The 25,421-nt window shown below is 47.1% G+C and overlaps 2 protein-coding genes across 6 annotated transcripts in view; one reads left to right on the forward strand and one right to left on the reverse strand.

The window, feature by feature from the left end:
* The window catches only part of LOC122682197 (tubulin alpha-1C chain-like), a 1,110,822-nt gene that overhangs the window by 615,285 nt on the left and 470,116 nt on the right, over positions 1 to 25,421 (reverse strand). The gene's annotated exons all lie outside the window — the stretch shown is intronic.
* The window catches only part of NCKAP5L (NCK associated protein 5 like), a 32,157-nt gene continuing 14,778 nt past the window's right edge, over positions 8,043 to 25,421 (forward strand). For 2 of the 5 annotated variants that reach the window (XM_043884508.1, XM_043884518.1), the window contains exon 1: positions 8,043 to 8,193. Coding sequence is in view for 3 of the 5 variants with exons in the window: in XM_043884501.1 (XP_043740436.1) it covers positions 24,209 to 24,287 (79 nt within the window). In the remaining 2 variants the exon portion in view is untranslated. Of the gene's footprint in view, positions 8,194 to 24,082; positions 24,288 to 25,421 lie in introns of those variants that run through there. The other 3 variants (XM_043884501.1, XM_043884483.1, XM_043884492.1) reach the window with 3 other exon arrangements.

Consider the following 25,421-nt stretch of genomic DNA (forward strand, 5'->3'; position numbering starts at 1 on the left):
CAGGGACTGATTTTGTGGAAGACAATTTTTCCATGGACGAGGGTGGGGGTGGGGTGATGGCTTCGGGATGATTCAGGTGCATTACATGTATTGTGCACTTTATTTCTATTTTGTGGCAATCTCCGGATATTCCACCTTGACTTTAGGCTTAGGGTTCGGGCTCCTATGAGAATCTAATATTACCACCAATCTGACAGGAGGTGGCGCTCAGAGGGCAATGTAAGTGATGGGGAGCGGCTGTAAACACCGATGGAGCTTCACTTGCTCACCTGCTGCTCACTTCCTGCTCTGCAACCCGGTTCCTAACAGACCACTGACAGGTATCTGGTCAGTGGCACAGGGGTTGTAGACTCCTGAGTTAAACAAACCCAGGCTTCTAAAGATTAGATTTATTTTAGCAACTATGTTAAAGTTGAGGGGGATAAAAAAGAGGCTCATACATAGCATGTAACCAGGTGAGCTTCAGAAAAGGAGAAATCATCATAACAGTAGGTTTTGCATCCACAGAGTTAATCAAACATGGATCAAATGTATCTGGGGAAAAAATTACAGAAAGTTCCAAAAAGTGAAACTTGAATTTACATTATATTTACAACTATTTATGTAGCATTTATACTATATTAGGTATGACATGTAATCTAGGGATGATTTAAAGTATAATGGAGGATATACATAGGTTATATGCAAACACTACATTTTATATGAGGGACTTGAGCATCATCTGTGGATTTTGGTATCAGTTGGAGTCTTAGAACCAATCCCCCAGGGCTACTAAGGGACAGAGCTGTATAGCTTTTGCAATGGTAACAAGAGGAAAAGGAGCATGCCCTATAAGCCAAGTAAATGAACCTCTCTGAAAGGGTACACAGAAATGGGTGTTTTATTCACTGAGGACAGACTGGCTGGTCTGGAATGGAGATGTCACTCTGAGCAGTAGTGAGAAATAACAATGCTCTTTGCCAATGTAAGTAGATTCTGGATGAAATATTTAAAGTAAAAAGAAAACCATAAGCATACTAGAGAAAAAAAGGTAATTTTAAAAAATTGGAGTACTTTCTAAACACAAGACTCCAAAAGCCATAGAGAAAAAGATCAATAAATTTGACTACCTAAGGCAAGGGGGGAAAAAAAATCCAATAAAGTCACATGACAAACTCCCAACTAGGAAAAACTTTGCAATACATGTGACAAAGGGCAAATTTCATTATAATACAACCAAGTCTTATACATCTATTAGAAAAAGACATGCACAGAAAATGATAACGGCAGATAAACACCTGAAAATTTGTTTAATCTTACTCCTTATTAATTACATGCAAATAAAAACAACGAAAGAATACTTTCATCACTTAGAGCAATATTCACGAAATTCTTAAACAGTGATAGTGAGAATTTGGGAAAGTAAGTATTTTTATACCTTATTAGTGGGAATATAAATTATAACCAATCTGAAAGGCAATTTGTCAGTATTTATCGAAAATGTTTACTGAACATACCTAGAAATTCCACTGCTAGGAATTTATCCTGTGAATATACTCACGAAAGTATGTCAGGATGTGTATACAATATTATCCATTACAGCTGGTTGATAAAAGTAAAAAGCTGGAAACAACATAAATGTCCATCAGTAGGAAACAGTATGGTACAGCCGTAAATAGATTACTATGCAATTGTTTAAAAAAACAAGGTAGGGACTTCCCTGGTGGTCCAGTGGTAAGACTCTGTGCTCCCAATGCAGGCAGGCCAGATTCAGTCCCTGGTCAGGGAACTAGATCCCACAAGCCACAACTAAAAGTTCACAACTGAAACAGATCCCACGTGCTGCAGTTAAAACCTGGTGCAGCCAAATAAATATTTTTAAAAAAGAAGAAGGTAGATCCATATATGCTAGTATTAAAAGGTGTCTCCAAGATATTTTAAGTACAAGAAGAAAGGTACAGAACAATTTGAATGGTAAGATCCCATTTTTTTACCTTTTAAAAAGAATATACACATAGAAGGTAATACAATATTTAAAAGTGAAAAATGAAAGAATTCATTTTTATAAGTATAAGCATATTTAATCATATCAAAGAATCAACCAAAAAGTTCAAATGGCTCATTTTGGGAGGTAGGGAATGCAGCAAATAATTGCTTCTGTATTGTTTGATTTTTTAAACCATATGTACCTAGTGCTTTTTTAAAATAATTTTAAATATTTCTGAAAATTAAGAAACAGTGTCTTTCTAAAAATAATTCTCTCTCATCCCCCATTGTCCCATCCACCTATCTATCTAACTTTTCCCTCTCAGCATAGCCCAAATTCTTGAGAGAGTTTTAAGTACCTCTTGTCTCCATCCCTTACTTCGTACATCTTTCTCAACCCTTCAAAATTTGATTCTGCCAAAGTCACCAACCACATGTGGCTAAAGTCAGTGGGTATGTCTAAGTCCTGATCTGGCCTGACATCGGTATCAGGAACTATTAAGTCATTTTTTTGGAAACCTCTTGGGCTCTGGTGACAGTACTTAGCCAGTTGTCTTCCTCCATTTCTGCAGACCCCTCTCTACTTTTCCTAATGATTCTGTCCCAGTTTCCTGTCTTTCTTTGCATGATCTCCTCCACTCTATGGCTTTAGTTATTACCTATGTTCTGATGACTCACAGTGTCTTATCTCTAGTCCAGACATCTCTCCTGAGCTTCAGAAGTATTTAACATCACCATGCATCAGTACTTCTCAGCATTTCCTGCATCATGGCACATGCAGAAAATGATGGTGCTTTTGTGGCAGTCCACCTTACCGAGACTGTGCTCTGTTGGAAGGAGCTTGTGCTGCTTTGAGAGTTGAGAAGATCAACATGCAACACACTGGGAAGCTTTTCCTGAGGTACAATAGTAGGGAAGCTCTGACCTCTGTTTTTTTGTTGTTGTTGTTGTTCTGACCTCTTGGCTAGACATTTCCACCTGGACATCTTCCAGGCATTTCAGTGTGAACATGTTTGGAAGTGAACATATCCTCTCCCAAACCTGCTCTTCAGGTGTTTTTGATGTTTCAGTGAGTGGTCCAGAGGTCTTGGCTTAGCGCTCTGCTTCCCTCCTCTTCCACTCCCAAGATCTGCTGACTCTAATACTATTTATATCTTTAAGTCATCTCTCCATCATGCCTATCATTTTCCTAATCCAGAACCCGTAGTTTCTAGTTTTTCCCAGTTACTACAAAAACTTTCTCTCTGGTCTCCCTTACTTCAGTCTTGCTCTCTCTAATCTGTTCTCCACACTGCAACCACAGTGATCTTTTTAAAATACGGTTGTAATTAGGACCCTCCTCCCATCCTGCTTAATACCATTCAAAGGCTCTGCACTGTTTTTAGGATAAAGAATGATTGTCCACTAATTAATTATCTTTTCAATCTCATCACTTATCATATCTCATGTGAATTCCTTATTAGGTAGCTAATACTACATGCACAGTGCCTGTGATATAGTAAAGACTCAATATGAATTTTTGAATGATGAAAATGAGGTTTAAGGACCTGAGCAGATCCACCATATCTGTGCCAAGTAGAAGCTTTCAAAGCACATACTGGCAATGCTGTCAAAACCCAAAGAACATGTTGTCCTATGTGGAATTAAGCAGCACTAGCACAGATCTATTCCTATTCAGCAAATGAACCAAATAATAGCCTTTCCCCAGCTCCTTTCTTCCTCTTACTGAGCAGGAAAGACAAAAAAATCAGGTTACCAACCTAACTGTCTCCTTACGTCAGGAATTCTAAACTGGGGTCAGTTCACCAACAAGTGTATTTTATATTGTTGAACTTAGCTATTTGATATTGGAATACATTCTTAAATAAATGTGCATCATTTTAATGCACATTTCTTGCTTTATGTTTTTTTGCTAATGACTTATTACTTGCTGTGTATTTTATATTTATTTTAGACTAGGGAAATGATGTTAGACAAAAAGCAAATTGGAGTGATCTTCTTATTCAAGTTCAAAATGGGTCATAAAGTAATGGGGACAACTCGCAACATCAACAACACATTTGGCCCCAAACTGCTAACAAATGTACAGTGCAGTGGAGGTTCAAGAAGTTTTGCAAAGGAGACAAGAGCCTTGAAGATGAAGATCACAGTGGCCAGCCATTGGAAGTCGACAACGACCAATTGACAGGACCATCGAAGCTGATCCTCTTATAACTACACAAGAAGTTGCCTAAGAACCCAAGGTAGACCATTCTATGGTCATTCAGCATTTGAAGCAAATTGAAAAGGTGAAAAATCTTGATTAGTGGGTGCCTCATGAGCTGACCACAAAAAAAAAAAAAAAATCATCATTCTGAAGTGTCATCTTCTCCTATTCTATGCAATGACAACAAACCATTTCTCCATCAAATTATGATGTGAGATGAAATTGGATTTTATATGACAACTGGCAACAACCAGCTCAGTGGCTGGACCGAGAAGCTTCAAGGCACTTCCCAAAGCCAAACTTGCACCAGAAAAAGGTCATGATTATTGTTTGGTGGTCTGCTACTGATCTAATCCACTACAACTTTCTGAATTTCAGTGAAACCATTATATCTGAGAAGTATGCTCAGCAAATCGAAAAGCTGCAATGCCTGCAGCCGGCATTGGTTGACAGAAGGGGCCCAATTCTTCTCCTGACAACGTTCAACTGCACATTGCACAACTAACATTCACTTCAAAAGTTGAATGAATTGGGCTACAAAGTTTTGCCTCATCCACCATATTCACCTGACCTCTCAACAACCTACTACCACTTCTTCAAGCATCTTGACAACTTTTTGCTGGGAAAATGCTTCCACAACCAGCAGGAGGCAGAAAATGCTTTCAAGAGTTCATCAAACCCCAAAGCATGGATTTTTATGCTATAGGAATAAACAAACTTATTTCTCACCGGTAAAAATGTATCGATTGTAATGGTTTCTATTTTGATTAATAAAGATGTGTTTGAGCCTAGTTATAATTTAAAATTCATGGTCCAAAACGGCAATTACTTTTCCATCAGCCTAATAACACAGTAACCAAATGGCTACAATGCCAAACTGAGGAATGAAGATGCCCTAACACCAAATGAATGACCACATAGTATTGAAAGAGAGAACCCCATTCAGTGTACTGATGTGAGCAGTGAGGGCATGGTTCTGAGATGCCACCTACCAGTCATTCATCAGCACTGTATGCACAGTTAGACCATGCCACCAAACTTGTTTATTACCAACAGCTTGCAGCGACCAGAAACCTAAGAGGCCTAGCTTGTTTTGTAACACGGATAACTCGGGTAAAGAACAACTAATGGGACTTCCCTGGCAGTACAATGGATAAGAATCCACCTGCCAATGCAGGGAACTCGGGTTTGATCCCTGGTCTGTAAAGATTCCACATGCTTTGGAGCAGCTGAGCCCATGTGCCACAACTACAGAGCCTGCACTCTAGAACCTGCGAGCTGCAAGTACTGAAGCCCCTACACCTGGAGCCTGTGCTCCGCAACAAGAGAAGCCAACTCAGTGAGAAGCCCGCACATCGGAAGGAAGAGTAGCCTGAATTCGCCATAACTAGAGACAGCCCATGCCCAGGAACAAAGACCCAGCACAGCCAAAAACAAAGAAAGAACAATTTATGATCAGAAAACCAATGTTGGGACTTAAGTATAATTTTTAATAAGTGAATAATACCATTAAGAAATTAAGGTGTATTAAGCCTCTTCAAAGACAGAAAGCATGGAGCAATTGTAGCTATACTTCTTTCACCTCCTGTCAGTGAAGATAAAGGTCTGTGAACCATAGAGAATCTACCAAAATCTATATGTCTAAACTTTAAAGTGTGTAAGAGCCTTTAACTTAAGGAGAATAGGTACTTGTTCTGACAAGTGCAGATGTTCTGGCTGTGTTTATTAAACAAGGGTAAACATCTGAATGTGAAGTAAAAAGTCATCTAGATGGCTTGTTTGCTTCCAAAATTTAGCTATTTGGAAACATCCAAGAATAGTTAAAAATGCCTGGTAGACTCTTAAGGTTTTTTCACGTGGCTTTGGAATGCAACAGATTTGTGGACTTTTAAACCTTTTCAGGAAACCACCATGTCTCATATTTGTTGAAAACTCAGGACTAGAACATTGATTCCTATTCAATAAATGTTAAATGACTGAATGAATAAGAATGCTGAAGGATTCCAAAGATGCCAATATCTATCATAAGAAATAAGGTGAGTTCTCTCAAAATGAAATTACATTGACAAAAAGATGTGTACAAAAATATTTAGAGCACCTTTATTCACAATAGCCCCAAAATGGAAACACTCAAATATCCATCAACTGGGAGAATGGATAAACAAATTATGATACAGTCATGCAATGGACAATTATATATATATAAAATTATATAAATATAAAAGAATAGATTACACATGGCTGAATGGCAAAAACATAATTAAGCTAAAGAACACAGACACAAAAGAGTACATACTACATGATTCCACTTATGTGATATTCAAGAACAGACAGCGATGGTGATAAAATTCAGGAAGTTGCAGGGGGTGTGTGTTGGTAGGTACAGGGTAATTGACTGTGTGGGGGGATGACCAAATTCTTTGGGGGTGACAGTTCAGGCGGGTTACATAGGTGAATATATTATTGTTGAAATTCACCAAACAAAACACCCGAGATCTGTGAATTTTATTGTATGTTAAGGATAAATCTATTTTTTAAATTGTTTTAAAGCAAAGGTGAGATCTGATGGGAGTAACCACCATCTTCTAGGCTCCAATAATCACTATACTCAGGCACTCTTCATCAAGCTACCTCTACACTCAAGAATCCAAAATGACTTATTACTTGTCCTGTCAAATCCATATCTTTATTCTCATCTCCATACAAAACTTCCTCCATTAACTTCTCCCACTTCCCACCCTACCACTGGTATCTGCTCATTGTCCCATGCAGATAATTTGCTCTTTCCTACCTGAATCTCCTTGTGTCCTTACCTGGCCTGCATCCTACTCAAGTTCTCTCTGCCCTTCAAGTTCCACTTTAAATTAAGGAGCCTTCCTTCAGAGTGGAATTCTTGGTTAATTCTAGTCAATTTGAGCACCCAATGTTCCCTCAGCTCTTATGTTCATTTATTGGATAATGTGGTGTATACCCCAATTTTAATAAAATGCACAGAGACTGTGGCTAGGGATCCCTTTGTATTTCTCTGCAGAACCCACTTCAGAACCAGCATCACCGGGCCAGCTTATATGGTATCCAGACAAGGGCAAATAGCTATTTAACCAAGGACCAATGAGAATCACATAGAAGGGAACTCTGAGGCCCTTCAGGGGCCTAGGTGGTCTGTTGGCTTTTCTTCTTTCAAGCAAACAGTTCAACAAGGAAGGATCTGGTCCCCACTAAGAAAGCAAGTGGCTGAGAACAAGGTTGTATTCTTCTTCTGCTCAGTCTTCCCTCTTCTTTAACCAGTGAGGAAAAGACCAGCACTGCTCTGAGTGGGGCAGAACCAGTTTGCAGGGCTCAGATTTCCATAGTGCTCGAAGGACCCGATCCGGAAGGAAGAACAGGGTGGCGGGAGCATTTAAGGCCAAGCAGGCACTCAAGCCTCTTCCCTTAGATTTACACCCAACACGTATGCAGGAAAGCGAATTACAAACACCGACGCTCACAACCACATATACACGTGCACGCCCAGCCCTACAGAAGCAGACGCGCATGCCCACTAATCCGCGTGCACCCTACTTAGTTTTCTCTGCTATAGATGCCTCCCATTCCACCACCGCTCGGCCCAGCCTGGCTTCTCCTATCCCGGCACGGGGGAGGTTACTAGGCCCGACCCTGCCAGGTCTGAGAAGACTGTTTCTCTATGCGGGGGGTGGTTGGGGTGGGGGCGGGAATGGCCTGTAGGGAAGGTCCTTTCCTTCAGGGCGGAAGCAGCGCGCTCTAGCCCGGCGGACTTAGCTCTTGTCCTGGGAACATCTGGAGGGGGCTGGGAGGGGCGCGCATCCAGAGTGAACGTGGATTGGCTACGCGGGAGGGGGAGGCGGGGTCTGAGCGAGGGGCGGGGTTCACTGGCCCCTTTAAAGCCTTGACATCAAGAGGCGGCCCCAGCACCCCCCCTTTTCTTTGCCCCCCGCCCCAGAGCCGCGGCCATGGACCCGGCGGATCCGGCCTGCCCTGGCCCAGCTCAGCACCTGATTTCGGTGAGTTCTGGGCCCACTTGCAATTTAAAGGGCGGCAAGTGAAGGGTCTGTAAGCCCCGGGCCGAGGGTGGGACGTATGGAGGGTAAGACTCCCGTGGCAGCCTTGGGTCGGAGAGGGCGGCGCAGCTTCCTGCCGAACCTCGCTGCTGTCCCTTCGCGCCCGCCGCACTCACCCCAGGGGGACCAGCCGCGACTCTACCCACCCCCACCCCACGCCCTCCCGCCCCCCGCGCCATCCTCGCGCACACTCCGTGGCCCCGGAAGGGAAACTTTCCAGAGAGGGGGATGTTCCGGGGGGCCGGCCTCCCTCCCCCTTTAAAAGCCCTGACCTTGCCCCAGCTGCGCACCCCACCCCACCCGCATCCCACCGCCTGGGTGCCGTTTAGCGGTGCCAGGTTGTTGCTGGGGGGGAGACTCTCCCCAAAGCGCAGGCGCGGAGAGGAGCCTCGGGCTCCTCACTCCTTGCAGTCCCGGTGGCCTGGGGCGGTGGGGCGTGGGGGAGGTGGGGAGAGGCGGAGAGCTCGGGGTCTCCCGGAACGATCCTTCCGTGGCTTTGAGGGGCTGCGGAAAGGAGAAAGAGATTTGGGCAGGCTGAACACTAAAGAGGCTGAGGAAGGGAGAAGGGCTGGGCAGGGAGTGGAGCCAGGACAGCGCCTGCAGGAAAGGCTCTCTGGGTCCTGGCTGCGGTGCCAGAAGAATGCAGAGAATTTATCTGTGCCCGACACTCCCCTGGCCTAGGCCGACTAGAAGAGCGACTGTCTGAACCCCAGCCCCGGTCTCCTGATCTGGGCCCAAAGCCCCGCTGTCTCTCCGGCCCTGGCGCTGCCCCAAGGGCACGGAGGACCCTTATCTCCCACCGGCCTGGTTTTCCAGGTGTCTCAGCGCTATCCACTAGCCTCTCCAGCTGCTACTTCTTAAACGCCGGCCTTCCTGAGAAGCCAGGGGTCTTAGGCTGCCGCGTTGTCTGGCTGTAAAGGCAGAGCTTCTATTCCCTTCTTAACACTGCTCTCCCTCCCCCCACGGGTCCTCCAGCTTAAGCACAATTGTCCGCCAGGGATAGCGGTGGAAACAGATGCCTGGAACACGTGTGGTCCTGGAGGAGGGGTAACGAAGGGTCAGAGTCTGACGGTTCTGTGGACAGTGTGTGTGCTTCGTTGCTCAGTGATGTCTGACTCTTTGCGACCCCATGGACTGCAGCCCGCCAGGCTCCTCTGTCCTTGGGGACTCTCCAGGCAAGAATACTGGAGTGGTTTGCCATGCTCTCCTCCAGGGGATCTTCCCAACCCAGGGATCAAACCCAGGTCTCCCCAATTGCACGCGGTGGACAGTACTTTGGGGAAAATGAACCTAACCCAGTTGCCCTGTTGCAGACCCTCTCTTGCAAGACTTGCCAGCTGACTGGGAGACTCCTTGTCTTTCAAGAAAGGAGATAACACAATTCACTTCTCATTTTGGGTCCCTGACCTTCTGAGAACAACCTGGGGTTAGTGGGTTTCTTACCTCAGAGAAACACTTGCATCCCTGTTTGGGGAGATATTCCCATGTAGTTCAACTTTGTTTTCAGTCTGTGGTCTGTGCATGAGGTGGGATGAGCCCTCCAGCTTCTCTCCAGGTCAGGCCTTTGGAGGATAGCGAGAACCTGAAGGGGCAGGTGGCCTGGACTGCAGGGAAAAGGCCCTTCTACAACAGGCAGATGGAAATGAAAGTGTGTGAGGATCAATCTGCTATCACTGTGAACTGGGAGTCAGGAGCTCTGGTCCCTGCCCTTTGTAGGTTGCTCTGTGACCTTAACCAAAGTAGTTTGCCTCTCTGGTGTTCCTTTCCCGATTGTAAAATTCAGCAGTTAGACTAGAAAGCTCTACCATTCCTTTCCACGTTTTGCATTGTGTGGTTTCACTGATGAGTGAAATTGGAGGGGAGAAAGGTCCTCCAGCAGGGTAGCTGTTTGGAGACGTAAATTGCTTAGGATTAGAACCTTGGGTTGGAGGGGTGCAGACTCCCTTATCCTGCCTAAGGGTAGCCACTGCTCTGCTCACCCCTGGTGCCTTGGAGTATGAACTCCTGCTGGCTAGGATTTGGCCCACCCATCAAGGCCTCTGGTGAGACATCCTGGCAGGCCAGTCTTTGAGCTGGGCCTTTGGGGAGGGGTTGAGAAAGGAAAAGGCAGCCAAGGGCCAGCAGGGTAAGCAGATTCCCAGGAGACAGTTTGCATCTCAGCTGTTGGGACTTGTTTTAGGATCCGGGCCAGGGATTACAGCACACTCATCCACTCTCTTAGGGGAAGAGGGCAAGGAGAGCCCCACTGCTGTTGCCCAGCCTGGCCCCACTCACCTCACCTCTGTACTCACCACCCCCAGCTCCCAGCCACCCTCCCAGACCCTGCCGCACCAGCCCAGCAGCAGCAGAGAGAGACTGCCCCAACCCCACCTTGCCTGGACTCCTTCCCTCCTGGGGGTAGCTCTTGCTCAGGAGTCAGGCTCTCCAGGTTGGGACTTGCTCTCTAGCTCAAGAGCCAGAGGCCTTCACGTTCTCCTCGTTTGTTTTCAGCCTTTGGTCTCCGGGTGCTGAGGGGGATATCAAAGGAGACGTGGTGGGCAGAGAGGCCCTGGGACCAGTTACATGTGGAGCACATTCTCCTGCACTGCTTTTCCCTCTGCTCGCTCCCCAGGAGCCCTCTTCCCCTGGGCCTTGCTGCCCACGGGAGTGAAGCTACAGCAGAGGGTGTTGAGGTTAGACACCCCCGCCCCCCCCCCGCCGCCCCAAGGAAGCCTTCCTTACTGCTAGGAGCCCCTGGGATGCAGAATGGAAGCTCCCAGGAAGGTCAATTTCCCAGAAAGTGGCTAATGGTGGAGTCCCTGTCAGAGTGAAGGATGCGGCTGTTGCTAGGCAGAGGCTGCTGTTTCCTCTTGGGGTGTGGCTCTGAGGCTGGCCAGCCAGAGGCCCCGTTAGAAGCAGGAGAAAGTACTCTTGCCTCACAGCCAAAGAGGGGTCCCTGGCCCCCTCAGCCTTGGGTCACCAGAAGCACATCTCTCAGGACAAATGCTGCTTCTGCCCCTGCTTCCCCAACTCCTCCCCTGATTCACCACTACTAACACTGTTTGCTTTGACAGTCCTCTCCCAAACCTGGCAGGCTCCTTCAGCCCTCAGTCTGGCTGCACTAATGGACTGATTGGATTTTCTATACTTGGGAGTTTAGGATTTCTGATTGAACATGCAAATTTATGTAAATCAATCTGGGATCTGCCACTGCATCAAAACAACATAGAGTCACAGGCTGGAAGAAATCCTAGAGACAGTCTAGTCCAACGCCCTAGTGTTAAAAATGGGGAAACTGAAAAAAAAAAAAAAAAAGAGGGAGGTGCGGTGAAATCTAGAGGGGGAAATGATTCATACAGTGGCGAGTGTCAGAAGCAGGGCTCATGACTCTGGTCTGTTGTTTTACATTGTGCCATTTGCCTTAAATGTCTTGTATATGAAGGGGCCAGGCCAGATTTAAAGCAGAGAGGGCAGCTCTTAAACCTGAGATTGTGGAGACCTAAGTCCTTAGTGGGTCAGAGTTTTATCTCAGAGTCCCCCATGGGCTCTGGTCAGTTCTGTTAACATGCTGAAGAAAAACAACTTCAAATTCTTTAGAGTAGCACCCTTAATATTTTTCCCCAGGCTCTGCCCTGGAGGGATGGAAGACAAGGTCCTTCATTGGTTGCTACCTGGTTTGACACTTATGGTTCCCCAGAGCTGAGATTGTATCTGTTCCCAGCATTTCTCATGGTACCAAGCATGTAGTAAGCTACAATGCCTTCTTCTTTGTTGTTGTTGTTGTTAAGATTTTTTTTTTTTATGTGGACCATTTTTAAAGTCTTTATTGAACTTGTTGCAACATTGCTTTTTCTATTTATGTTCTGGTTTTTTGGTCCATGTCGAATCCTAGCTCCCTGACCAGGGATCGAACCCACACTCCCCTACACTGGAAGGCGAAGTCTCAACTACTGGACCCCCAGGGAAGTCCTCAGAGCCTCACCTTTCCATTTCCATGCACATTCCAGTGTCTGCTGCTTCCCTCCATGGCTACAGTGGAAAAAGACCTTTGGTCTTCTATGATTCTCTGCCCACTTTCCTGGAGGTACAGACCAGCTGAGCCTCCTCGTGGATTTCTGAAGCAGTGACCAACTTAGCAGGCTTTGCTGTAGGAAAGATCTCATTTTTAAGATCAGTGCCAAAGGTGTGTGGGGGCTGCAGAGACGGGCTTGGATCCCAAAGAAGTCGTCTCCCCACTTGAAATGATTTTGATCTGATCTACCTAGCCGGCTGCCAGGTGCCCCCTGCTCTCACTTCATGGACCGGGCCTGCGGTGTGGTGCCGTTTGGAGAGCTGAGCCCTCACTTACCCCGCAGTGGCTGTGTACGTTGCAGAGATGATGCTTTGGAGAGTAGTGTGTTCTGACTCAAGATCAAAACCCCAGACTCCTGGCCAAGGCTACCACCAGGCTCTGCTGTAGTCTGGGGAGGGAGCTTGGGACATATTTGGCGTCTTCCTCACCTTCACCCCAAACTCAAGTCTCGCTGCCTCTGAAAGAAGCACCCTTGTCTTCAGTACAGTCCCAAAACACAGCAGGTACAGGGCGGGCACCTCTGGTGCCTCACTGCGCAGTGGCCCTCGGCATCCTATATCCTTAGCTCCCTGTGAGAGAAATCTTTCTCCCTGGGCCTCAGTTTCCCAGTCTGTTGCTGATGAATTAATAAGACATCATCTTTGGGGTGTGGTACCTGCTTGATAATTACCATCTTCGCTTCTCTGGGAGTTACATAGATGAAAGAGGCCAGGGAGGCCAGCTTGTTATTAAGGTGAATTATCATTGCTGTTAGTCCTGATTTCTAAAAATCCAGCAGCTGCTGAGAAGAGCCCAGTAGACACAGGTCCCTGAACTGTACACTGGTTCATAAGCTCTGGGAGTTCTCCAAGACTCACTAAGATTTTTTTTTTTAAAGTGTAGGTATTTTGAAAGGAGAAACACCCCATTCTGCTGCTCATGCTGTTGCCTGAAACGCTGAGTACTGCTTGGGGTGTTGGTCTGCTGTTCTCACTTTAATGCAGGGCATGAAGTTGTCCCTCCCTGCAGACCCTCTGGGTAAGAGAGTGGTGAGGTCTTTCCTAGAGGGGAATGTGAGGGGCGCTGTAACTCCTGGGGTGTGGCGCTGGAGTCCTTGGCAGCCACAGTTCCCAGGGGCTGATTCACTTCATCCCTAGCTGGCTTGATGTGGGGGCTGTAATTGGCCCTTTTGTGTGAGGATCTGTTGAGACACCCCCAGAACTTGCCCTCGGAAGCCCTAGGCACTTTCAGGAACCCTTTACCCCACTTTACCCGCACCTGCCCCAAACATTCCCCTTGCCCAAGCTCCTACCTCTGCCCTTGGCCCAACCTTATCCCTTTCCCAGGAGTGAGAACGAATCCAGCTCTTAGCTAGGCAGAAGTGGCCCTAATACTTCTGAATAGTTTGTTGTTACCAAGGCACACCACAGCCGACAGCTGGGAGGTCCTCTCCCCAAACTTGGGGAGACACTGCTGGGAAGAAAGGGAAGAAAAGAAACTGGTGTGCCTTGGCCAGACCCCACACTCCCCTGTGGAGACGTCTTCACCCCTCCCTCGTCCCTGGAGCCTGGTCCTTCCATCCCAACATGAGAAGAGTAGGTGGCCCCACCTGGGAGGGGCATTAGAAATCACATAGTCAAGTGTTTATTCCTTCTAATCATTTTTTTAAAGTTTATATTCTTTTTTTCACTAGATTTTTTTTTACAAAGTCCAAAAATCAAAATGATACAAAAAGGCATATGTTAAGAAATCTCACTCCGACCTCCACCCTCTTCTTCCTCCACGTGGTGATGTGTGTGCTCAGTCGTGTCCCACTCTTTGTAACCCCATGGACTGTAGCTCACCAGGCTCTTCTGTCCTTGCAATTCTCCAGGCAAGAATACTGGAGTGGGTTGCCATTTCCTTCTCTAGGGGATCTTCCTGACCCAGGGGTCAAACCTGGGTCTCTTGAGTCTCCTGCATTACAGGCGGATTCTTTACCACTGTGTCATCTCCCCCCATAGATGATCACTTCTTAATTTCTCTCTCTTCTTTTTGGTTGTTTTGGGCTTTTGTTGCTGCAAGGGCTTTTCTCTAGTTGCAGTGCCTGGGCTCATAGCAGTGGTTTCTCTTGTTGTGGCTGGTAGGCTCTGGAGCATGCAGGCTTCAGTAGTTGGAGCATGTGGATTCAGTAGTTGTGGCACACAGGCTTCGTTGCCCCACAGCATGTGGAATATTAGTTTCCTGGGCCAGAAATCGAACCAGTGTCCCCTGCCTTGGCAAGCAGATTCTTAACCACTGGACCACCAGAGAGGTCCCATTAATTTCTTACATATCCCCCATCTTTTAATACAAAACCAAATACGAATATCCTTTTTTCCCCCTTTACCCAAAGATAGCATGTAGCATGTACTATTTTCATCTGTTACCTGTTGGCAATATTTGTGTGTAGAGCATTTTCTTCTGCCATCATATTGGGTCTCTGGTTTCTGTCCTTTAGCACCCACCCCAGGGTCCCCCAGTCAACCTCAGGCCAGGAGCAGGGTTCATTTACCTTCGTATACCAGACTTCGTTCAGATGCCAAAACCAGCCTCTCAGGAATGCTCAAGCTCCGGGCAGCTCTTACTAGGTGCTCAGTGTGATGCCAGACTCTGGGGTTACAGTGGGGATCCCAGAAGTCCATGTTAATAAAAAATTAAGCAGTTATAGAGTTACAGCTGTGATGGAGGCTGCAAAGAAGGGACAAGTATTGTCAGACTGGATAGTCAGAGGCCCTATCCACCTTGGTGTGCGGGTAGAATGTGTGTATATTGGGGACAGGCAGGTGGCGTAGCACAGAGCTGGGGCAGGGGTCTGGGACCAATGCTGCAGAAATGGTACCATGTGACCTGGAAAGCTGGGTTTTTCAACTTGACTTCGGTTGTGTCTCCTCTCCCCACTACCCCAATCTGTGGAATGTCCAGGACCCGTTAAGTTTTACTGTGTCTCAGACAAGAGACCATCTTCTCTTGGCAGATGGTGCCAAAAATGCCTCCTCCTGCCCCCTCCACCCCATCACCTTCAGTTTCCCCAGCTCTGGGGCTGTGAGCGCCTGAAGCTAGAGCCTTCCTTTCCACTTCAGGCTGAGGGGAAGTTGGGGGGTGTTTGCCTCTCACTTCCTCTGTAGACGGCACCTCACTTCCTGTCCCCGGGGCTAGAAGGAAGCTCAAGCTCTTGGCTTTGCTGTCCCTTCCTCTCTACCCGCCTTGCTTTCCTGGGAAGCCCATGGGGCCCATAGGAGGAGGGCAGCATCAGAGCCAAGGGTTTCTCCCTAACGGTCCTGCCAAGCTCCTCACCCACACATACCCCTGCCCCACACAAGGGGACCTCTCAGCTGCAGTCCATTTCCAGGCGTGATCTCATCCTTCTCTTCTGTGCCCTACAGGAAGAGAGGAGTCTGAGAGAGCTCACCCCATTTTACAGATAAGAAAACTGAGTCAGGGTGGTTCTAGGCTTCACCTAGGGGCATGTCAGTATGGCTGAGCCAGATCAGAATCCAGGAAGCCTGGCTCATATTTATGGGCATGGATGAGTGGGGCCTGTGGATGAACAGAGCTACTTCTCCCTGAGCTGAGCTGGCAGCTTAGGAGGTCACCCATGGGCCCTGGCCAGATAGCACCCACTGAGTCAACTCTAAAGCTGCCTGGGTGTGGAAGGCACTTGATTGGCCAGAGGCTGTTCCCTTTGAAGAAAGAAGCTAGGATGTGAGCTTGGGGGTGTGAGCGCTAGGGGCCGGGCATGGGGGCTGGCAGAGTGTATGCCTATCTCTTCAGGGCCTGCAGTGCAGCCTGAATGCCAACAGGCTCTGTGGTCTTCCAGGCCCTTTTTTCTTGGATCTGAGAGCAGATCACCGAAGTTCCAGTTGTCAGCTCTTCTGTCATCTCCAGGAGCCTCTCTGCCTTGGTTCCTCCTGGGGCACCCAGCATATGCGTCTGGTTACATCCAAGTTGTTGAAAAGATGCTGACTATCCTGTTCGGTCAGGGGATAGGAGAGGAGTTAGTAACTAGCATGGACCAGGGGAGCAGGAAACACTCACCTTCAAATGCCCTTCAGTCCAGCTGCACTGAGTCACTCTGTTTCCATACACACCCAGAGATTTCTGCCTCCTGCTGCCTGGAATGACTCCCTTCCCTTTTTCTTGTACCTAAACCCTGTCTGTCTATAAAGGCTAAGTTCACTAGATGCCTCCAATTCTGAAAAACTGTTCCAGCTCCAACCTAATATTTCTCTCCTGATTTTTTTTAAAGTTCTCCAAAGACTTCTCTTATGGTACCTCCTTCATAGGACAGCTATCTACCTGCATGGCTTACATCCCCTACTAGTCTGAAAGCTCCAGGAAGTCTGAGAAAAGGGGACCCATCTCTAAATTGTCCCCCCGTACCCAGCATTGTACCTCCTAATCTGCAGAATGAATAGATGAGTCCCTTTTTCAGAGGGCATCGCTGAGACCTGGGCAAAGGTTGAGAGCTTGGAAGAGGTCTTATCAGTGTTCGGGGTAAATCTGAAAATGTCCTCTCTCACTTTGCAGTGTGTTTTGACATATGGGCCTTTCAGAAGCACTTGACAGGGGGAAGGGTCACTGGAGATCTTTAAGGAAACGTGATGAACCCACTATATGTTCTCACCTATCCCTTCTTTCTGGTCTTGAAAGGAGATCACCAAATTCAGGGCCTTGGTGGCAGGAAGTGGCGGGGAGACAGAAGGATCAGTATAAGCAGGGTCCCTCCTCAAGGAGCTCTCCTAACAGCATGGAAGTTGCCCCTTCACAGAGGAGTGCTGGAGAACAGGATGCACTGCAGTTTGAGATACTGATCCTGCAGGAGGCACTTGAAGATGAGAGATCAGTGGGGGCCTCTTCAATCCAGGACAGCTTTTCAGAAGAATGTTGCTCTTCTGCTGGTGCTAAGTCGCTTCAGTCGTGTCTGACTCTGTGTGACCCCATAGAGGGGCCAGCCCAGGTCAGGGCTTCCAGGGCCGCGTTGAGTGCTTTCATCAGCCCCCAAAGCTAGGAGGTTGTGGGAAGATTTGACGTAAAAGGGACACAATCAGATTTACAGTTTCAGAAAGAAGGTTGCTCTGCTAGAATAAGAGACTGTGGCGGGGAAAATGCAAGATAAGCCTGGGACATCTTCTGTACCAGAAAGTAAGCAAATGTTAAAAATAATGGTTTTGGGGGCTACGAGGTCTCTTTGTTGTGGAGTGCAAGCTTCTCTAGTTGTGGCCCATGGGCTCAGTAGTCATGGTGTGCAGGCTTAGTTCCCTGCAGCATCTTAGTTCCCTGACCAGGGATCAAACCTGCATCCCCTGCATTGGAAGGCGGATTCTTAACCAGTGGATCTCCAGGAAAGGCCCAGTTTTTTGTTGTTTTTTTTTTTTTAATGAAAGCATATTGAAAGGACACAGGAACCAACCTGAAAGAATGGCCAAAGCTGGCATTTAAGCAGTAAAAGTAAGTGGTGATGATAATATTAAGATTATAATCCAAAGAATAAAATAATGCATACTGTGAGTCCATACTGATACAAAGATGTAATTAAGTAAATAAATGGGAGTGAAGAGACAGCTTTTCCTTACAGAAAACTTCTAATTAATAAATTACAAGGAATGAGAGAAATCAAAAATTATCTTTAGAGCACAATAGTAATTGCTGCAGGCGAGTTCCACTGATGAATCCTAAAATTAGTGGGTGAAAGTTTAAGCAGAAATAGGATTTTGCATGGTCGCAAAGTGTTGCCCCCCCTCAATGTTTATTAATTACAAAAGAAAAATAGTCTTGTTATGATGCAAAGCCCACTGATAGATGCCACCTAACCAAGTGATCGAAGTTTAACATCATTAGTAATAAGACCTCTCAGCATCATATATACATACCCCCTGATAGCATGTGCTGAGAAGGGCACATCACCTCTGTAATATTCTTTCCTAGAATCCATAACCCCAATCTCATTGGAGAAAACATCAAACCAACTCATATTAAGGAATATTCTCCAAAATGCAGTTACCTTCCAAAGTTCAAGATAATAAAAGACAAAGACTGAGGAACTGTCTTGGATCGTGGGAGACTAAGAAGTCACGGTGATTAACCACAACGTGGGATTCTGGATTGGGTCTTGGGATCGAGTACCAGTGGAAAGGACATCAGTGGAAAAACTCATAAGATCCAAATAAAGTCTGTTTTGTTCTGTTTTCAAGTCTTATTTATTTCTTTAGGGCTTCCCAAGTGGTGCTAATGGTAAATAACCTGCCTGCCAGTGTAGAAGGCATAATAGATTGTAGTTCAATCCCTGGATCAAGAAGATCCTTTGGAGGAGGGCATGGCATCCCACTCTAGTTTCTTGTCTGGAGAATCCCTGTGGACAGAGGAGCTTAATGGACTACAGTCTATAGGGTCGCAGAGAGTCGGACACAACTGAAGAGACTTAGCACACACATTCGTTTTTGGCTATGGTGGGTCTTCATTGCTGCACTCTGGCTTTCTCTAGCTGCTGCGAGCAGGTCTATTCTTCGTTGCTGGCTCGGGCTTCTTACTGCAGTGGCTTCTCTTGTTGCAGAGCACAGGTTCTAGGGCTTGTGGTCCTCAGTACTTGTGGTTCACAGGCTGTAAAGCACCGGCTCAGTAGTTGTGGCTCACAGACTTAGTTCTTCCAAGGCGTGTGGGACCTTCCCAGACCTAGGATCGAACCTGTGTCTTCTGCATTGGCAGGCAGATTCCTTACCACTGAGCCACCAGGGGAACCCCCTTTCCTTTTTTTAAAGTGTACACATGTGCTCAGTCACCAAGTTGTGTCTGACTCTTTGTGACCCCATGGACTGTAGCCTGCCAGACTCCTCTGTCCATGGGATTTTCCAGGCAAGAGGACTAGAGTGGGTTGCCATTCCCTCTTCCAGGGGGTCTTCCTGACCCAGGGATCAAACTACATCTCCTGCAATGGCAGGCAGATTCTTTACCTCGTCATCAGGAAAATGTTAACAAAGTATACACACACAGTCTCACAAATAAATAACAGAAGAAGAGGTGGAAGATGGCTGCAAAGAGAGAAATGTGGTAGATGGGGGAACAGTTGTCCAGGAGGAAGTGGTTATTATAAAGACAGTGAAAAGACAACCACAGAAGAGGAGAAAATATTTGCAAATCATATATATGGTAAGGGGCCTGTGTTCAGAATATATAAAGAATTCTGACAACTTGATGGTAAAAAGACACATATCACAATTAAAACAATAGGCAAAGGGTCTGAATAGGCTTGTCTCCATGGAGGACATGCAAGTGGCCGATAAGCCCTTGAAAAGATGCTCAACATCATCAATCAAGGAAACAGAAATCAAAACCATAATGAGATATCACTTCACATTTACTAAGGTGACTTAGAATTAGGAAATCAGACAATAACAAGTGGTGAGGACGTGGAGAAATTGCATCCCTCACACTGTTGATGGGACTCTAAAATGATGCATCCACTTTGGGAAACAGGCTGGCAGTTCTTCAAAAATTTAAACTTAAAGTTATCATATGACCCAGCAGTCCCACTCCTAGGTGTATACCCGTGAAAGCTTTCATCCATGTGAAACTATTACAGCAGTGCTTAGAGCAGCATTGTGCATAATAGCCAAACAGTGGAAACAGCCCAAATGTCCATTAGTGGCTGAATAGATAAATTGTGGCGTAGTTGTACCATGGAATATTCAGTTCAGTTCAGTCACTCAGTCGTGTCCAACTCTTTGTGACCCCATGAATCACAGTTGTCACCCTGCTTATTTAACTTATATGCAGAGTACATCATGAGAAACGCTGGGCTGTAAGAAGCACAAGCTGGAATCAAGATTGCCAGAAGAAATATCAATAACCTCAGATATGCAGATGATACCACCCTTATAGCAGAAAGTGAAGAGGAACTAAGCCTCTTGATGAAAGTGAAAGAGGAGAGTGAAAAAGTTGGCTTAAAGCTTAACATTCAGAAAACTAAGATCATGGCATCTGGTCCCATCACCTCATGGGAAATAGATGGGGAGACAGTAGAAACAGTATCAGACTTTATTTTTTTGGGCTCCAAAATCACTGCAGATGGTGACTGAAGACATGAAATTAAAAGACGCTTACTTCTTAGAAGAAAAGTTATGACCAACCTGGATAGCATATTAAAAAGCAGAGACATTACTTTGCCAACAAAGGTCCATCTGGTCAAGGCTATGGTTTTTCCAGTGGTCATGTATGGATGTGAGAGTTGGACTGTGAAGAAAGCTGAGCACTGAAAAATTGATGCTTTTGAACTGTGGTGTTGGAGAAGACTCTTGAGAGTCCCTTGGATTGCAAGGAGATCCAACCAGTCCATCCTAAAGGAGATCAGTCCCGGGTGTTCATTGGAACGACTGATGCTGAAGCTGAAACTCCAGTACTTTGGCCACCTCATGTGAAGAGTTGACTCATTAGAAAAGACCCTGATGCTGGGAGGGGTTGGGGGCAGGAGGAGAAGGGGACGACAGAGGATGAGATGGCTGGATGGCATCACTGACTCGATGGACATGAATTTGAGTAAACTCCGGGAGTTGGTGATGGACAGGGAGGACCATGGAATATTATTTGGCCATAAAGAGGGATGTAATACTGATAAATGCTTCAACAGGGATGAACCTTGAAAACATGCAGAGTGCAAGAGGCCAGTCATAGAAGTCTACCTGTTACATGATTCCATTCATATGAAATGTCCAGAATGGGGAAGCTATCGAGACAGAAAATAGATTAATGGTTTCATAGGTTTGGGCATTAGGGGATGGTAACTAAGGGGTAATGAAAATGTTCTCAAATTGACTATGGTCATGATCTATATGTATCTGTGAATATGGTACAAACCCCTTAATTGTACACTTTAAATGAATATAGAGTTATGTGTGAGTTAAACTATGTCTCTAAGCTTTAAAAAAAAAAAAGTCCAGCAGGAAGTAACCACCAGAGGCACCTGAGAAAGCAGTGGAGACTGAAAAATACTGTAGGATTTAGCCTTGTGGCAGTTACTGCTGAAGTTGGACCGGGTTGAGGAAAGAATGAGAAGGAAGGATGGCTTTTTTGTTTTTTTTTAAGAAGTTTGGCTGTGAAAGGCAAAAGAGGGCAGTGTCTGGAGAAATGTCAAGGGGAAATCACTTTTAAGATGAAAGTACCTGAGAAGTTGTAAAGGTAGATGAGAAAGATCCCTTCCGGAAGTAGACCCTGAAGTTGGGAAGGGTCTGGGACAGGAAGGCCTGACCTTGCCCGGGGAAAGAGCAGCCCCTCTGCTGTAACAGGAGGAGAGGAGGGACAGAGGATGGGAGGGTGGTGGCAGGAGGTTTGAGGGGTTTCCCCTCTGATAGACAATCCTCTGGGGAAATGAGAAGATGGTCTACCAGAAGTACGAGGTGATTGGCGAAGGGATGAAGTAGCTCTTGTAGAGAATGAGAGAGCAACTCTAAGTATCAGTAAGAGGACCAGGAGGACTGCCCATCTGGCTTAGATGGCCTCCCTTTAGTGAAGAGAGAGTGAGAAATAATGTTAGCCAAAGCCTTGGGACAGGAGTATCAAGGCCTGTCCTTCCTTACTCATAGCCTCTGGACTGGAAAGAAACATTGACCTTGAATGCTAAAGTCAAGAGACCCAGAGATCTTCTAATTTCGCTGTCCAGAATAGTCGTCACCAGCTGCATATGGCTATTGAAATTTAAAATTCAGTTCCTCCATTGGACTAGCCACATTTCAAATGCTTAGTAGCCATATGTGGCCGGTGGCAACCATGTTTATTAAACAGTACAGAATTAACATTTTCATCATCACGAAAAGTTCTCCTGGATAACACTGTTCTAAGAAAAGTGATTCTTTTCAAACTATTGAGTCTAAGGGCCCCTCTGCACTCTTAAAAATTGAAGACCCCCCCCCACCAGAGAGCTTTGGTTCACATGGATTGTACCTACTGACATTCACTGTCATATAAATTAGAACTGAGAGTGTTGAATATTTAATTCATTTTAAGGTAACAATAACCCATATTAACATTTTATGAAAAATAATTATCTATTTTCTAAAACAAAAAATAGTGAAAAGAATGACATTGTTCTTCATTTTTGCAAATCTGTCATGTCTGACTTAATTGGAGGCGGCTGGATTCTCATATCTGCTTCTGTATTCAATCTGTCATGTTATCACTTATCTTTTAGTGTCTGGAAAATGTCACAGCCTACTCATGAGACAAAGAGAGTTAAAAAGGCAAATCATGTCTTAGTGATATTGTGAAAATAGTTTTGACCCTGTGGATTCCTTGAAAGGGCCTCAAGATCCCTGGACCTCACTTTGAGAACCACTGTTCTAGAACAACCTCCACTTGGCATAAAAGAACTAATCCTTGAGAAATGGAGCAATCTGCCTAAAGTCACACAGCAAATAAATTGCACTGTTGGGACTATAAGCCAAACCTTCTGGCCTGAGGCTTTTCCAGTTCCCTTGGCCAGGCCAGGATGGGCCTGCTGGACTTTTGGGAGTGGGGCTAGGCGTCTTGGCTGCAGATCCCCTGGCATGTGTCCCTATAAATAAACCCACTGAGTCTGTCAGAGCCCCTTCTCTCCCCACCCCCAGCAGCTGCTTTTATTGTTGGGTGATGCTGTGACAGGGAGCAGAAAGGATCTGGGGAGGAGAGACAAAGGGTATCAACATCTATAAGCCTTTTGGGCTCATAGCACCCCTGCCCTTCCTCCTGCCCCGACTGACCTACTGTCAGTTTGAAAGAACCTCCACCATGGTCTGGAGGTTCTTGGAGTGCCTGTGAGGAGGAAGTTGGAGGAGGGGTGCAATGGGCCCCTTCCCCATGGACCCTTGCCCCTCAGACGGGCTATTGTGTCCTGGGGCCAGTTAGGAGGAGGGAAGGAAATTCTTGTCTGCCTCTGGCCCTGAGTGAGGGGGTGGGGGAGACCAGTGGGAGTCCTTGGGGCTGAGAGATGCTTTAGGCCAGAGGAAGGAGCCACTCTCAGACTAAGGATGCCCCGGGGCCTCAGTCCTCATTTTTTGTGTTTTTTTTTTTTCCCCTACCCTCAGCCCAGGGCAGATCTTGTCTAGAAAGGAGTGTTGCTGTGGATGAAGAAGTTGCTGTTTACAAGTAGACTCCTGGGTGTGACGGGGATTCCAGAAAGCAGCTGGGGGATGGGGGGAGCAGAGGGGGAAATGCTTGTATTACACGGATGATTCTGTTATTAAAGCCAACTCCATCTCTGCCTTCCCACAGCTGCCCGCCCCTCCCCCACCTCCTGGCCCCTGGCTTTTTCCCTAGAGGACTCTAGAGGGGAACAGCTGGTCAGTGAGGGGCTCATCAGGGCCCGGAGGCCTTGGCTAAGGGCCAGGGTGAGGGAGCCTAGAGGACCGGCTTGCTGCCATCTCTCTGACCCCTTCTTCCCAAGCCTGGACTCTGAGATTACAGAGGGGTCTTCTTGCCTGTGTCCTGGCTGGAGAGGGGTTGGGAGCTGCAGGCTCCCCCTCCTTGATCTGGCTGCATGAAAGGCCAGGACAGTCTTTTTAGGGGGTTGCCCAACTTGTCTGACCAGGCTGAAGAGATGAGGGACCACCCAGGTTCCCTCAGTCATTGGGCTGCACCTGCCCCTTCCCTGGGTTACCCAGAGAACCCCTGAGCAGCTGTTCCCCCTTCGCTGTCTCCTCTGAAGGAGGGCCAGAGAGGCCCTGCTCTTCCTCTCCCTCCCTCCCCTCGGCACTGAGGTCACCTCCCTCTGAATCAGGCCTTTGTGGAGGGCGGGGTTGCCCGTTGGCAGTTCTGGCGGGAGAGCCTCCCCATTCAAGTTCAAGCTCCCACCCGCTGCAGCTCCATCCCTACCCAGCTGGGCCAGCGTCCTGTGTTCCAGATCCACAGCGGACACCCGGGATATGTTGTGGGGCCCCCAGAGGAATGCTTGAAAGCAGGGCCATCCCGAAAAACCCAGGCCAGGGGTTTTCCTGGGCTCCAGGTGGGGCTGAGCACAGAAGCTGTGAGTAGCAGTTGTGGGCCTGAGGGTGGACAAGGGTGCTTGGCCTGGGGGAGGGGACCCCATTGACCCTGCAGGGACAGCCACTGGGGAACTGACCTGGATTGTCTGTTTTTGTTTTTTTTTTCCTCAAGAGATTTGGGTAGAAACCTCAGACTCTGAAGGGCCAAATTCCTAATTAGGCTCAGTTTGGGAGCTAGAGGTGGTATTGTTGCTCTGGATCGTAATTTTCCCCAGAGGAGGCGAAAGATGCAAGAAGTTTTCAGTCTAGAGACCTTGAGCCCAGACTCAGAGCACGCACCTCCCCAGCGCCAAGTTTAAATGCAGGCCTCTTCCGAGTGACTCAACAATCTGGGCTGACAGCTTCCTGCCCTCATCTTGTGGCCATGCAGACGCACAGAAGGCCCAGCGTCCGGAGTTGGCCAGACCATTTGGGCTGAGGGCAGAGAACTTCTCCCCAAAGTGGGGCTGAGTCACAGGCCGCCTTCAGCCGACGTGTCTGGAGCCTCTCCCAGGCCCTGCTCGGACCCGGACACTGACGCCCTTGACAAGCTGTTGTGCTCCGGTGGCTTGTCCCTTGGAGGGTCTCCCCCAGGTCACAGTGGGACTCAGGCCTCCCTGCCTTGGGATTCCCGGGGGCTCAGATCCAAGGGTGGTGGTGATTGGCTTGGTGGGTCCCCACCCTCCTCAACACATACACAGGCCTCATGCCTGACCTGGATGCTTTTTCATTCATTTGTTTATTTATTTTAGCAAAAGATACCCTCCTAAACCACCTTCACCCTTAGTTTGGTTTCTGTGGTTGTATGAAGAAAACAAAGGCTGAAGGTTTCTACCACTTTATATTTCCCTTTTGTGGCCTCCGGACACAGCCCTGTTCATCCCACTCCCCTCCTTCATCCTCCTGTTTTTTTCTCACCCTCCCAAGCACTCCCTTCCCTGCCCCTGCCCCTCTATTTCTGGAGGTGTCCACTGGGGACGTAAGTGATGAGGAGGTCAAGGGGACGCTGGTGACCTGTGGGGACAGGCCTCTCCTGGAGCAGGGGGAGCCCCTGCCTGGCAAGAGGATGGTGGCCAAGGGATGAGTGACGCAGGGTGGGCTGGAACTGGTCCTCCAAGGCCTGTTTTGGTTTTAAC

The sequence above is a fragment of the Cervus elaphus genome, chromosome 3, assembly GCF_910594005.1.
Source record: "Cervus elaphus chromosome 3, mCerEla1.1, whole genome shotgun sequence".
NCBI lineage: Eukaryota > Metazoa > Chordata > Mammalia > Artiodactyla > Cervidae > Cervus > Cervus elaphus.